This window comes from Podarcis cretensis (assembly GCF_951804945.1).
Source record: "Podarcis cretensis genome assembly, chromosome: 8".
NCBI classification, from domain to species: Eukaryota; Metazoa; Chordata; class Lepidosauria; order Squamata; family Lacertidae; genus Podarcis; species Podarcis cretensis.
In genome coordinates, this window is record NC_137177.1 from 83,183,419 (window position 1) to 83,198,473 (window position 15,055).

The following is a 15,055-nucleotide window of genomic DNA, read 5'->3' on the forward strand; positions in this document are numbered from 1 at the left end:
GGGTCTCCAAGACTCTTCGCCCGAAAACAGTGGGGAGAGCACAGGCACTCCTCTGCCCACTCCCTCCCTGCGCAGAAGACTTCCGCGCAGGGAGAGTAGGAGGAGACTGGGCGTCAAACAACTTCTTTGCTGGAAGAGGTTCAAAAAACGCCCACTGACGGATTCTGCTAGCGACTGAACAGCCACGGAGTGAAGGGCTGTCAGCCAGGACAGGTTAAACCAGGCAACCTGGCCCAGGAGTGGCAGTAACTTACACACGAGCAACACCTTATAACCATTACAAGTTGGAAGAGGAAAGGGTCCATCCTGCCAGGTACCCAGCCAGAGCGGAGATCAGCTGCCTCCTCCTTTCTGTCTTCCTTGCAGGGGAAACCAGGCCAGGCCAGGAGATGAAGAGCCTAGCGAGGGAGGTAGCCAAGAAGGCTCCCTTCCCAGCCCCCAGTTCCCCAGTTCCAAGAAGAAGCCTCTTCTCCAAACATACCTTGGCAATCGCTTTGCGAGAGGTTCTTTGTGACGATTTCCCGGATCCTAGCCGGCAAGCGGGTGGGTGGAGAGTCTTCGCAGGAGCCCCTGACAGAGAGGCTTTTCCCTTCTGCTGAGATCAGGATGCTGTCTTCCACTTTCTGCCGGGTGAGAACAAGCCAGTCTCAGCAACCAGGGACCGGCCCTGAAGAAGCCAAGACAGAGTCTCCTCTGGGCCAAGACAGCTTCTCAGGGAGCCCAAGATGGCGTTGCCCAACTGCAAGATGCAGAGGCAGCACGGAGAAGGAACAAGCCACACTGGCCAAAAAAAGGTTGCCAGCTGCCCAGCAGGTGAAAAATTGGCCTCTGGTGCCAGGAGACAGAGGGAGCCTCTTGCCTCTGTTCCAGGCTCCCTGGCTTGGCTTTGGGCTCTTTGAGTCAAGCCTCTCCCTCAGTAGCCCCATCAATAAGATGGGAATAAGAGTGCCCTGTCTCTGGGACACACACATATACACACATGGAGACGTCAATATCATTGCCAAATTAAAAACCAGATTAACTTTCTCTATAGTTTTACACGCCTATATAGCAGTCAGTGAACTATATTTCACTCTGTGGTTTGGGTGGAACTGAAATTTCCGGCACCAAGGAGAAGAGTCGGTGGAAGAAGATTGGAAAAAAATTTAAGTTTATCTTCAAAAATATTGTAAAATTAAGGTTTGTTAAAAAGATGTTGGAAAAAGAAAATTAGGTGGTTTTGGTAGAAATGATATAAAGGATTAAGTAAAAATGAGCTGATGAAATTGACGAAAGAGAGGACGTTAAATTATAACATATTAAATTAAATTACTTAAATGAAAATAAGGTTGGAAGGATTTGCTGAAATAACGATTTGAACTAGAATACAAAATTGGGAGGTGAGAGGAGGTCAAGGAAATAAGTAAAAGAAGAAAGTTATGTAAAGGTTTAATCTGTTTTTTTTCTTTTTTAAGTGAATGTATTTTTATTTTGCTGTTGTACTTTTTTTTTCACTTTTTTTGTATTTTGTATTGTTCTTTTTTCTTTTTGTAATTTTTAAACTCCAAATAAATATTATTAAAAAAAAAAAAAAAGGAACTGAAATTTCCATGCAGGCCGACCCAAGACCCTGGCCCAGTTCAGCAACGGGGACTGCACTGCGTGAGCCAAGCAAGGCAGCAGCATGCAGGATGCAAGGGAAGATGAATAACCCCAGAAGGAATCCACAGGGGTGGGGGAAAATCTGCCTAAGACCAGAACATATTCAGCACTTAGGGGGCAGCTCTATCTTCATGCAGCAGAGGGTGGCCTGTCTCGGGAGTGGGGATCCCCAGTACAAAAGCCCAACCTTCTCCCAGAATCTCCAGCCCATGAAACTCAAGGAGGAGGGACTAAAATGAGCGACTGGGATGACTGGCAGAATCTGAGACCAGGGAGAAGAGTTGGTGGAAGAAGATTGGAAGAAATTTAAAGACTATTTACAGAAACACTGTAAAATTATTGAATGTTAATGATGTTGGAATGAAATGAAGTGGTTTTAGCAATAAGGCAAAATAGGAATATGTAAAATTGGATTGATATTAGATGAAAATTCGAAGTTATAACATGTGAAGATAAAGAACTAAGAGTAAACAAAGAGGGTATGGATTTGCTGAACTAACTATTAACTGGAATACAAAAAAGGGAGGTGTGAGGAAGTCATGAAAATAAGTAAATGAGTGGTAAGATAATAGAAAGAGGGATTTATTTTTAACTGTTTTTACTCTTTTTTTCTTTTCTGGTTTTTGTACTTTTTGTACTTTCTTTTTACTATCTTTGTAACTTTTTTCTTGTTGAAAAGCTAATAAATTTTATTTTAAAAAATAAAATAAAATGAGTGACTGGGCCTGGCCGCAAATGGGGCTCAGTACTTCATTGTGGAAAGGTGGAAAGAGAAGGGAAGTTGGCAACTCCAGTGGGCAACTTGAGGCGGGGGGGGGCATCTCTCTCTCTTGCCCAGGCCAAACCTTGAATCAGTGCCCCCCCTCACCATGCCTTGGGACCATGTTCCTCCACAGCTTCAGTATAAAAGGATGTCCAGATTTAGTGCCCTAATGCGCGGCAATCCAATAAATGTTCCTCTTTGGCCCTTTGTTATCCCATAGAAGGTTTAAAGGTCACCTCCAAAACAGGACTCAGGACTTGGCTGACTTCTTTGTGAAGTGTGGGGGAGGGAGAGGCTCCCCCCCCCCAACTTACGCATTCAACATCAACTTCATTGGACTGGTCATGTTGTGCGGATGCCTGATGGTCGTCTTCCAAAGCAACTACGTACTCCATTCAGAACTTAAAAATGGAAAGCGTCATGCTGGTGGTCAACAAAAGAGGTTTAAAGACTGTCTCAAGGCAAATCTAAAAAAATGTAGGATAGACACCGACAACTGGGGAACACTGGCCTGCGAGGGGTCCAATTGGAGAACAGCCTTGACCAAAGGTGTCGTGGGCTTTGAAGACACTCGAACTCAGGACGCAAGGGAGAAACGTGCTAAGAGGAAGGCACGCTTGGCAAACCCTCACCATGATCAACTCCCACCCGGAAACCTATGTCCCCACTGTGGATGAACGTGTGAATCCACAATTGGCCTCCACAGTCACTTATGGACTCATTGTTAAAACCATGTTTATGGAAGACAATCTTACTCAGCTATGAGTGATCGCCGAAGAAGAAGAAGAAGAAGAGGAGGAGGAAGAGGAAGAGGAAGAAAAAATTATACTACTCCCCCTAGCTCCCAGACTCAAGACACATTCCCCAACCTGTTCACGGAAGAAGCAGCCAAGGATGGAGACGTGAAAAAAACAACCCTGGATCTTTTGGTCAACTGGCCCAGATGTTCTTCATCAAGCACTCCCCAAAATTGAGCAACCCCTCTTGTGCAAACCCTACAACAACTTTGCAAGGTAGATAAGTATAGTTATGCCTTTGGTTCAGAAGGGGAGCTGAGGCTGAGAGGTTGTGGCTGGAATGGGGAGTTTACTCAGTTTGATGGGACTTCATCATGCCTCCTTCTCGCTGGATCAAGCCCACAGAGTTATCCAACACCATAAGTAGGCAAACTAAGGCTTGGGGGCCAGATTCGGCCCAATTGCCTTCTAAATCCGGCCCGCGGACGGTCCGGGAGTCAGTGTGTTTTTACATGAGTAGAATGTGTGCTTTTATTTAAAATGCATCTCTGGGTTATTTGTGGGGCATAGGAATTCGTTCATTTCCCCCAAAAAAATACGGTGTGGCCCCCCACAAGGTCTGAGGGACAGTGGACCAGCCCCCTGCTGAAAATGTTTGCTGACCCCTGTCCAACACCTTCAGAGTCATCAAAGTCCTAAGGAGTGCAGAAGACTTCACTCCAGAGTGAGGCTACATTTACTTTAGATGATGGTCCGTCTGTTAAATCAGTGGCGGACGACTGGGATGCAACTTCAGATTGCAGCGTGAATTTAGCTTTACACCTGTAAATCTCCTGTAACACTAAGGATCCAACAGCAGCTCCTGCACAAATAAGATTATTCTCTTTTCCAGTAAACTCACTTGGGTTGATTTTAGCTTTCTAATGCAATCCCTCACGATTAAACCTTGCTTTCCTCAGCTTTTAGATCAGCTACCAAAACCTAGTTTGTTTGTTTTTAAGGATAACTAAAAGGGGGGGGGAGGAGGAGAGAGAGAGAGATATTTGCCTTCAAGAGAGGAGGCATTACAAACCTTTGCCTAGCCCAAAGGTACAAATATTTTCCAGCATCCAACCCGCCCCGCAAGGCAAGACTAATTTGGAGAAATTCCCATAAAAGGCAGGGAAAGAGTAGAAGAAAGGGAATTCAGCGAGACGCCGGGCGAGGGGTCCTACTTTTAGGGGGTTGTTTCTGACACCAACTTCGGAGTCTGTATGCAGAAGATGCGCCCAGGTTTCCCCAAAAAGGAGATTATATTCGAAGGGAAGAGAAGAGAAGGGAAGGGAAGGGAGAAGGGAAGGGAAGGGAAGGGAGAAGGGAAGGGAGAAGGGAAGGGAAGGGAGAAGGGAAGGGAGAAGGGAGAAGGGAAGGGAGAAGGGAAGGGAAGGGAAGGGAAGGGAAGGGAGAAGAGGGAAGAGGGAAGAGGGAAGAGGGAAGAGGGAAGAAAGAAAGAAAGAAAGAAAGAAAGAAAGAAAGAAAGAAAGAAAGAAAGAAAGGCGGGTTGCCGGAGGGGGTTGAAGGATGCTCCGGCTTCCGCCGCCAGGCAGCCCCCACCGACCTGAACCGCAGCCTCCAGCTTCAGCTCCGCAGCCTCCGCGTTGCTCATGGGGAGGGGGCCGCCGCCGCTCTACGGCCGGGCTCCGGGGGGCTCCTGCCGGGCAGGGGGGGCCGCCTCCATGGCCCTTTGCACGGCAGAAGCGAGGCAAAGGCTGCTCTGCGATACTGCTGCTGCTGCTGCTGCTGGAGGAGAGGGGCAGGACCCGGGGAGGAGCGCGAGCCCGAGCCGCCGGCCCCCGCCTCTTTCCCGGGTCCCGCGGCTGCAGGGGGGGGGGAGCCGGGCTGGACCAATCGCCGCCCGGCAACAGTAGGGGGGGGCGGCTGCTGGAGGCTGCCTCCCCCGCGGACTCAAGCCGTGGCGCTCGCGGGTCCTAGAGGCCGCCGCTTCTCCGGCTTGATGCAGTCACGACGGCCCCTTCCCCAAAGTTTGCAGCTCGGGCTGCAGGCGGATATTCGCACGGGGCAGACACCGGGCGGAGCCCCACCGAGTGAGCCGGCTCAACTTTCTCATCGGGGAATGCGCCCCACAGCAGAAACTCAACAGATGGAGCCTGGCGCGCGCCTGGCCGATGATGCTGCACCTGTTGGATTTCTGCCCCATCCAACCTGTCAAAGGGGAAGGAGCCCCATCAGCAGTTTGGAAGGCGCTGTGCAAGCGCGGTGGGGAGTTTTTAGGTCAACTGAATTCAAAGACGCGAATTCGTTTGCTCTCAACTTGCCCGGTGTGGGCAAAGGGGTAACTGCGAAAGCTCCGTCCGGACACTGTGCTTCTGGAGCCAGAAGGGGGTGGACGGGAGGCAGTGCCTCGGGGCATGTGTGGGGTGCAGGGCCTTCCCCGCCCAGCAGAGCATCAGCCTGGACCCTGACCTCCTAGTGCCCCAGGACAGGGCTGCCCCCCCATCGCCAAGCCAGCCCCTCACCTGGCACAGGTGGCTCTGCTGGGCGATCAGCTGCCTTCTCAAACCGCAGCAGCGTTACTATAGCGCTGGGCAGCGGTGGAGGAGGGCGGGTTTCTGGTGGCGCCCTTGGCCGGCCCAAGAACGCTGCTTCCTCCTCCTCCTCCTCCTCTTGTTCTTCCAGGCCAAGGCGCGTGCCAAGGGCTCTGGTTGCACCCGGGGAAAACCCAGGCAGCACCAGAATAAGCTGCTTAAGTCTCCGGGAATTACGGCCGCCCTGTGGGTCGGCTGAGCGCTGCCTTCTTCCCGAAAGGGAGGCTTTTCTCGCATGTCTCAGTGACCCCCCAACCAGGACACAGCCGCAGCCTCCCACCAGGACTTTGCAAATACTGGAAGCGGCTCTGTGAGCCAGGCCTGATATGTCAGGAAAAGAGGAAAGGGTTATGGGGCTTTTGGGAGGCAGCCCCTCCCTGGGTCATGGATAGCTAGAAGCTTGTTTGAGGCCTGGGGCACTACCCAGCACCAGATATTTGCAACGCAGTGGGGGGGAATTCAAAGCCAAGCAGATGGTCCAGAGGCAGCACTGCGGGTTTCCCTGTCCCCGAGAAAGACAAGCAAGGCTCAACATTTGGCTTGAGAGGGAAAAATCCCAGCTTGCACCCCCCAAAATAATACTGCTTTTTGGGGTTCTGGGGCTGTTTTTTTGGCTGGAAAAGGTTCTGTGCTCACAGTCACAAATGCCAGCCAAGGAACTTGGGGAGCGACAGAATTGTACCTCTGGGCATGAACAGAGTGCCAATCCTCAAAAAACAAACATACACAATAGGAGTGGAAGTCCTAATCAGAGGAGCCCCACTAAAACAGCCACATCTATTAAATTCAATGGGTCCAACATTGGGCACCACCCTCAGGTTTAGGAAGATGTCCTAAACCTACCCCTGTTGGGAACCTACCCCGAGCCACCCAACATGTGAATCTCACTGAGACACTGTATTTACTAAATCTTTTGGCATTTTCACTCCCCCACCTGGGTCCATTTCTGCTTCCCCAGCCCCTTTCCCAAAGACAAATAAAGGCTTTTATACAGATAAATACATATACGTTTTTAATAAGGAACCAGCTCAAAAATAACAAAAGGCAGCAAAAACTTCATGGAGTTTCATAGTAAGAAAATGTTCTGTAAAAGGCCTTCGTCTTAGAATAAATAGGATAGGAGTGAATACAAAGATCTATATTTCAAAAGAGAATTAAAACCCGGTTCCGTAAGATGGCCCAGAGGGCAGTTTTTGTCCTTCACAATGTCTGAGGCACCTGCGATAGGAGAAAAACCCAGGGTCTCTCTGAAAGTAAAAGGGTAATTTGTTGTGTGTGTGCACATTAAAAGTCACACCAATATGGAATGTCAGAAGTTCCACTGCTCTTGCTGCTCAAAAGGCCAGTTTTAGCAGAGGAGGGAGAAGGAAAAAGAGAAGGCACTTCACAAGGCTAAGCAGAGCCAGGGACCCCCGCCCTCAAAGGACATCGACGTGGCATCATTGCTCACAGCCTCTGCAGCAAGCTGATGACTCTTCTCTCACTCCCAGCATTGCTACCTCCACCACAGCCAGCAGAGGCCGAGCAACATGACAGAATCGGGGGCACCCTGGAAATTCCGAGAGGGAGATGTGCGACAGGTAAGCCCATTTCAAATTTGCAAGGTGGGCTGTGAAGGCAGGGCACTGCCAGTCACCTCCTTTGCCCGCATACAGAGTGTGTGTTTCCTGGGGCAGCTGCGCCGCAATATCCCTCCAAGCTAGAAAGCGGACGAGGCGAGGCAAGCATATCAAAGAAACACCGTTGACACCACACAAGACAGGAAAAAAGGCAAGAGACAGGAAGGGGGCTCTTTCTTTCTGGACAGCTGTCTCCCTCTTCCCCACTCCAGGATTCCAGGTTCTTAAGCTGTGATCTGAACCCAGGAAAAACTCCCTCGCCTTTCAGGGATCCCAAGTGCTGAGGGGGTAGGTGGAGGTGGAGGGAGGGAGAAGAGGATCTGCACAGCCCCAGCTGACCCCTACCTTCCCTATCCCCTAAAATGCCCCAAGCAAACATCCAAACACATCCAGGACTGGGATCTCATGATGCACCACGAGGGCAAAGTAGCTTCCTCTTTGGTCCACAAGGGTCCTTCCGTGGCCTTCACCCCCGACTAGAGAAGCACAAGATGCTCAGCTCAGAACTGGACCCAGCTGGTGGAGCTCTGCTGAGCCTGACCGGAGGCAGACCTAGAAGGAGAAAGAAGAGGCGCCCCCTTCAGCAAGGAGTGGATCTGCAGGGGCCCAGGGCCTGCACTGCACTGGGGACAGAGAGGCTCCTTCCCCATGAACATCTGGACGTAACCTCTGGCCACCACATAGTGGATGGCATGAGGGGGCAATGGAGTTTCACTGCTTCTCCAAGAATGCAGACCTACCCTTTGGATAAGAGGATCTCCCCACCACTGGGACTTGAACGTCATGAACCTGGCACCCCTCGGGTCCCATCAACAGATAATAATAATAATAAATAATAATCCCCGCCCATCTGGGCGGCTTCCAACAGAACACTAAAATACAATAACCTATAAAACATTAAAAGCTTCCCTAAACAGGGCTGCCTTCAGCTGTCTTCTAAAAGTTTGGTAGTTATTTTTCTCTTTGACATCTGGTGGGAGGGTGTTCCACAGGGCGGGCGCCACTACCGGGAAGGCCCTCTGCCTGGTTCCCTGTAACTTGGCTTCTCGGAGCGAGGGAAGGCCCTCAGTGCTGGACCTTAGTGTCCGGGTGGAACGATGGAGGTGGAGACGCTCTTTCAGGTGCGTCAGATTAGGGAGTTTTCTGGATAAAAGGTGGGGTGGGTGGAAGGGGACACATTTCAACTTCTGCAACCCACATGTGACTCTCACCCAGAAGCTTTGGTGAAGTCTCCCCAGATGTCTGCAGCTGCTTCTGCTGTTGAATTTGAAGCCTGCGGAGGCGGCCACGGGATGGAGACGTCTGATAAACAAGATACAGGGAGGGAGAGATAACCGTTCGTCACTTGGGTTTATATTTCACAGCCCCTTCCTGGCCAGTCCTTTGGGAGCTTTAGGAGCCCCTGGGACCTGGTGGAGAGGAAGACCCCATAAAGGCAGGCAGCTGAGACAATGCTGGCGGGGCGTGGAGTTTAACCTGAGCAGCCTCCTCTGCTCTGAAGCTTGCCTCCCCCGAGAAAAACTTAAGAGTCCAGCGACGGAAGGCTGGGAAATCACCGGCCGATAACCACAAGCAAGCCTGGCTTGGGGAAAGCTAGCTCTGAAGTAGGACGGCTGTGCACTGCCATAAGTGACTTTCCACTTTGCGAGTGAGATCAGCAGGAAACACAGACCTGCCTCTACAGCAGACGGAAGCTGCTCCCCGGTCAGGGAGGCCTTTCCTCCAGGAGGGGGTGGGATGAGGCTGGGGCCCCCAGAGCCTGTTGCTCGGGGCCTGCTGGCCGAGGAGGAGCCGTCCTTCTTCTTCACGTTCTGAAAGGAGATTGAACTGCATGGTCAGTCACTCAAAGGGGCAAAGGGCATTCCCCAGCCCACAGCTGCGTCTCTGCATGGGTAGCAATCCCAGCTGAAAGGAGGGGAAGGCCTCTTCCATCTGCAAGCAACCTGCTGCTCCAGCCAGGCCTGGGCTGAGATATCTTAGAGTACTTGCCTTGGTCTCATCTCCTTGCCACACTGACAACACAGTGGACACACCTGTGCAAGACACAAGAGCAAAAAGACTCCCCCCCCCCACCCTTGACCTTGTATAGTGTTGTTCATTTCTAAAAAGCCATTATCATGTGATACAAGTGATATAGAGGCAGAAACAGGGCACAGGGGTATGATGCTGGGGTGTGTGTGTGTGTCTATGTCTCAAAAGAAATCCCTTTGGGATGAGGGAGGGTATAATCTGCTGATGATCAGATTAAGGCAAAGGTAAAGCGACCCCTGACTGTTAGGTCCAGTCGTGACCGACTCTGAGGTTGCGGCGCTCATCTCGCTTTATTGGCCGAGGGAGCCGGTGTACAGCTTCCGGGTCATGTGGCCAGCATGACTAAGCCACTTCTGGCGAACCAGAGCAGCGCATGGAAACGCCGTTTACCTTCCCGCTGGAGCGATACCTATTTATCTACTTGCACTTTGACATGCTTTCAAACTGCTAGGTTGGCAGGAGCAGGGACCGAGCAACAGGAGTTCACTCTGTCGCGAGGATTCGAACCGTCGACCTTCTGATCGGCAAGCCCTAGGCTCTGTGGTTTAACCCACAGTACCACCCGCGTCCCTCAAGGATTGGATTAGTTCCCACCATTTGGGGTCAGAAAGGAACTTTTTTCCAGGTCCTACAGGCTATCAACCCTGGATGGTGTCCCTTGGTAACCCATGGCTTGACTTGCTGATTTGAGCCACTTGTTAGCATTTTCTTTGCGACTCCTTTTCCGCAGCCCATCCCCTACCCCCTCTGCCACAGGCGGACAAGCCCAGAGAGGTCCCTCCTCCTCACCGCAATGTTGAGCTTGATTGTCTGCCCTTCCTTGAAGCCCAGGTCCAGTTTGGGGCCCTGGTCTGGATTCAGGGCCTGCTTGGCCAGCTCACTCTGCTGTTTGACCCACCTGTTGAGAGAATAAATTGGGGTGGGGGTGGGGTGTCACGAGGCAGCCGAGCAAAAAGCATAAGGTGCTGGCAGGGGGCGGTGTAGGGAAAGTGGCTATGTTGCACTCAGCACCCAAGCCCATGAAAGCAAGCACCTTCTCTTTCAGAAGAAATCTGTCGCAGCCACAAAGGCAGCACCCGAAACCCTGTGTTTGATTTCAATTGGTGGGAGGGGAGTCTGCAGGGAGTCATTGCTGCTTTCCCCCTGCAACCCTCATCTATCTTGGATATCCATCCCGCCTCCCCGCCCCCCAGCCTGGGTAGATGGAGAGTTGCAGGGGGAAAACTCCTTCCAGCTGCTGCTCCTCTACAAGTTCCCGCCCTGCTTCCATCCCCAGAATCAGCCCCCTCCCCGGTTCCCTTGGCTCGCCTGCTGAAATCCTCCAATTTGTCAGGGGTTTACCAGAATGCAAGCTCCTTCAGCAAAGCAGACACCAGGGCTACAGAGAGCGAAAGGGGACTGCAAGTCATGACAGAATCTGCCCCCACCTGCAATCGGCAGCTGCCCCAAACCCCACTTTCTTTCTTTCCTTCACTTCTCACAGTGCTGCTTTCACAGGGGGAGGGGTTGAGGTTTTTGTTTTGTTTTGCATCAGCAGAGCTAGGAAGGGGCATTCGAAGGAACCCCAGGAGGCAAAAGGTAGCTTGCACCAGCTCAGAAGAATTAGCTCGGCTTGCATGGAAAGGCGCCTTGCTCTTCCAAGGCTCCACCCGGTGTAGCAAAGACTCCACCCACTCCCCCTGGGCTGGGGAAGGTCTGGAGACCCAGGCACTCTGCAAAGCGGGAGGCAGATGCTCACTTGAAATGGTCCTGCAGAGCGACGTTGAAGTCGAAGGCATCACCTCGGTCAACAAAGCCGACTCCAATGAAGGCCCGGCGCCCTGCAAGAGAAGCCATGCTCATTCTGTCGGCAGCAGAGCTTTCATTGTGGCACACCAAGGAAGTGCCGAGAGGCCCCGGCTGCCCACAGAGTGCAGAGGGAGCCAGGCAGTCCTGGGAGCAGAGGAAGGGCAGCACCTACAAGAGGGGCAACTCAGTAGCACCAGGAGTGGCTGTGACAGCAAGCTGGGCAGAGGCAAAAGGCCCACATGGGGCCTCACTGGCACCAAGGACTGAAGCCAACTTCCCAGGGACAAAACCACACCAAAGCAGAAGGGCCTCACACACACCATGGCAGGTGCAAGGACAGAGCCCTCTCCTATTGTTGGACCCGACTAGCAGCCCACTGTTAGCCAACCCAAACAAGGCAAAAAGCAGGAAGCAGGAAGAGATCTGAGGGCAGAGTGGGGGGGGGGGGCGGTGACCAAAAAGCAGCAGCCCTGGGGGAGGCAAGCTGTGCCGGCGCCAGGAGGGCCAGAAAAAGAGCATGCTGAGGAAATGGGTGCAGAGGGTCATCTTCCCAAAGGCCCCCCAAGTCCTGGCAAATCCCAGCTTGCTGCAAGAAGAAAGCTTTGGGTTTTAAGGGAAAGAGGAAGGGGGGGGGCTTGCAGGGACTGCCTTAGGATCATTCCAGGAGATGCACAAGTGGGGAACTGATTCCCGCTGCCCTGCGTGCCTAGGAGGACACGATCCGAACCTCCGCCTCCATACCGTTCCCGTCCTCAATGCGGATGACAAAGTATCGGCTGGAATCCGTCACACCTTCCACAGTAATGCTGGGGAACTGGTCCACAGGAGCCTGGGCAAAAAGTTCTCCTGGAAGGGGGGGAAAGTGAGGATATGAAACCAGCTGTTCAGCTTCTCCCTCCCACCCGACCAAAGATACTTTGGGTGCCATGAGTACGTCCCATAGTTAGCAGATTGTGTTACTTCTCTTCATACTTGTGCATTTTGGTTCACTGAAAGTGACCACCCCCCAACGCAATGGGTGTGTGACATTGATGCAAATATTCCGAATCAGTTCTCATTCATGTCCTTCAAAATTCTTTGAACTTAAGTTCACAAATAACTTGGGTAGGGGGGAGGACTCTACAGTTTAAGATGTGCCATTTCTGCCTTCCGGAAAATTGACTACTGGACTCCTGGGCACTGCAAGCAAGTCAGGGGAAGCTTTCTAAGGTTCACCACCACCACCATGAATGTAGAGTTTGCCCAAGATTAGCACACTTCCACACCCTGCAATTGCTCCCCTTCGGGTGTGGCAGTGAAGGCTGGGATTCAGGGTAGCTTGACAGACCCATAAAAGAACCCAATTCTGGCATCCTATGGACAATCAACCTGGCTAAAAATGATTGCCCTGAACCACAGTCACTGTGTCTCCTTTTGCCTGAGACTTAACGAAGGCCTAAACTGAGTTCTGGGCTAGGAAAAGCTTCCTCCCTCCAACAACCATGTTCCACGGAGACGATGGACGCCTCACTCCCCATTACCTGAGTTCTTGTCCTCCAACTTGATGTAGGCCACGTTCCCTTTGGCCGTTATGCGCATGCGCCCGCTCCACGCTGGCTGGTCCAGCTGCCACTCCGCAGCTCTAGCACCAGGGAGAGAAGACAGCGCCGCTGTTCAGGGCTAAAAGTCACCCAACAGAATCAAAAGCGTTGGAAGGGGCCCCCGGAACACCAGCTTCCCAACCCCTCCCCTCTTTTTGCAGGGCAGAAAACTCGCAGCTGCAACACACACAAACACATCGTGCTTCAGAGCAAATTTCTCTTTCATGCCATGTTTGTTAAAGGAGTAGGCTAGGCGCTGTGGGTTAAACCACAGAGCCTAGGACTTGGCGATCAGAAGGCCGGCAGTTCGAATCCCCGCGACGGGGTGAGCTCCCATTGCTCGGTCTCTGCTCCTGCCAACCTAGCAGTTCAAAAGCATGTCAAAGTGAAAGTAGATAAAAAGGTACCGCTCCAGCAGGAAGGTAAACGGCGTTTCCGTGCGCTGCTCTGGTTCGCCAGAAGCGGCTTAGTCATGCTGGCCACATGACTGTACCCCGGCTCCCTTGGCCAATAAAGCGAGATGAGCGCCTCCACCCCGGAGTCAGCCATGACTGGACCTAATGGTCAGGGGTCCCTTTACCTATACTAAGCACCCTTATCCCAAAAAAACCCCAACACCCCTGCCATGTTCCTCCTTCGCTGCCACCCTTTCAAAACTCCCCTTTTAACATGGTGGTACAGGTGGCGCTGTGGGTTAAAGCCTCAGCGCCTAGGGCTTGCCGATCGAAAGGTCGGTGGTTCGAATCCCTGCGGCGGGGTGCGCTCCCGCTGCTCGGTCCCAGCGCCTGCCAACCTAGCAGTTCGAAAGCACCTCCGGGTGCAAGTAGATAAATAGGGACCGCTTACCAGCGGGAAGGTAAACGGCGTTTCCGTGTGCGGCTCTGGCTCGCCAGAGCAGCGATGTCACGCTGGCCACGTGACCCGGAAGTGTCTCCGGACAGCGCTGGCCCCTGGCCTCTTAAGTGAGATGGGCGCACAACCCCAGAATCTGTCAAGACTGGCCCCTACGGGCAGGGGTACCTTTACCTTTACCACTGTACGCCCCTTGGAGACTCCCCAGCAGCCCGAACTGAGCCTTGAGCCCTAACCCGCAGGGACACCATTGGTTTGAAAGTGGGGGGAGGGGAGAGAGTCCGAGGCGGGGAAAGGAGGGCACTCTGCACATGCCCCGGGGCTCCCCGGCTCACCTGTAGCCCCGGTTAGAGGCGCGCGGCGGCACTCGGTAGACGTGGACCTCCGGCTTGACGCAGAGCACCGACTCGTACTCCTCGCCCTCCGCCATCTCGACCGCCTACTCCACGGAACCCGGAAACGCGGCGCCTCTCCGCCCACGGAGGCGCATGCGCGGACGCGCGCGAACCCAAAGCGTCCGTCACCCTTCTTTTGCGTCACTTCCTGCGGGGGGGGCAGTTCCGGCTCCAAGACTTCCTGCCTCTTGTGTCGAAGGCGAAGACGGCAGCGAAATAAAGCCTCGCCGGCCAAGGCAGCGGTGTCCCCTCAAAGGCCTTTCTGGCTCCGCGGCCTCTGCTTCGCCTCCGTTAGCTCGGGGAATGGCCCTCGCCTCCCGCCGTCAGGCTGAGGAGGGCGCATAGACTTGCGAAAAAGTAGAGCGGTGCTCGCTTAGATTTCAATGGAAGCTTCCGGGTTCTTCGGGCCTTTTTAACGTTGTGGTTCCGAGGGGCTGCCCGATGGAAAGCAGGCAAAATCCACGGCACTGAAGCGCCGTCTCCCCACCTTCGCAGTAGGCAACCCGAAACGTGGGGCCCCAGCCTTCTTCCGCGCTAAGGACTCCGAATCCAGGAATTGGGGAGGGCCACTCTACACTTTTTTATATCTACGCGGGCGGGGTGGGAAATGTTTTGTTTCTCCATGGTGGAAGCATAGGGCTAGAAGGGACACAAAAGGGGGAGAGAGAGAATGGTTTTCGCTGTATCCCGACGCGGCTGTTCCCCCTGGTGGCCGGGAAGGGCGTCAGCAGCCGCGTCTCCGCTGAGCCGACAGCAATGTGTCGAACTTGCGGGAGGCGGGCCGAGAACTATTTTAAAGGACCCGGTTCGAGCTCTGGCCCCTTTTCCGGGGGAGGTGAGGGTCCAGGGGCTGGAGCCAGCATTGCACGGTGGGGCAAAAGAAAATCTATGCTAAAGGTGGGGACATAGCTGTCAGCGTTTCCCTTTTTTTAAGGGAAATTCCCTTATTCCGAATAGGATTCCTCGCGAGAAAAGGGAAAAGTGGACAGCTATGGGTGGGGAGCGGGGGCTTGACCCGGCTGCAACTGAGCAGGAACGAGGGACCGGCGGGCAGTGGGGTCGCA

The 15,055-nt window shown here is 53.1% G+C and overlaps 2 protein-coding genes across 3 annotated transcripts in view; both read right to left on the minus strand.

The window, feature by feature from the left end:
- The window catches only part of CROCC (ciliary rootlet coiled-coil, rootletin), a 61,401-nt gene extending 56,499 nt beyond the window's left edge, over positions 1-4,902 (minus strand). The window contains exons 1-2 of the mRNA XM_079987393.1: positions 4,739-4,902; positions 482-623 (exon numbers count right to left, since the gene is read on the minus strand). Of these exons, the coding sequence (XP_079843519.1) occupies positions 482-623; positions 4,739-4,786 (190 nt within the window). The 5' untranslated portion in view covers positions 4,787-4,902. The remainder of the gene's footprint in view (positions 1-481; positions 624-4,738) is intronic.
- Positions 4,903-6,720: 1,818 nt separating this feature from the next.
- On the minus strand, positions 6,721-14,091 carry NECAP2 (NECAP endocytosis associated 2). 2 transcript variants are annotated; one of them, XM_079989249.1, is made up of 8 exons: positions 13,932-14,091; positions 12,685-12,785; positions 11,906-12,010; positions 11,115-11,196; positions 10,166-10,274; positions 9,018-9,156; positions 8,557-8,647; positions 6,721-7,897 (listed from the first exon to the last, which is right to left on the minus strand). In XM_079989249.1, the coding sequence occupies exons 1-8, from the start codon at positions 14,024-14,026 to the stop codon at positions 7,846-7,848; spliced, it is 774 nt and encodes a 257-aa protein (XP_079845375.1). In that variant the 5' UTR covers positions 14,027-14,091; the 3' UTR covers positions 6,721-7,845. The 2 variants fall into 2 exon arrangements, with proteins under 2 accessions (XP_079845375.1, XP_079845376.1); XM_079989250.1 differs by having other exon boundaries at positions 12,685-12,823; positions 13,932-14,080.
- Positions 14,092-15,055: the final 964 nt, after the last annotated feature.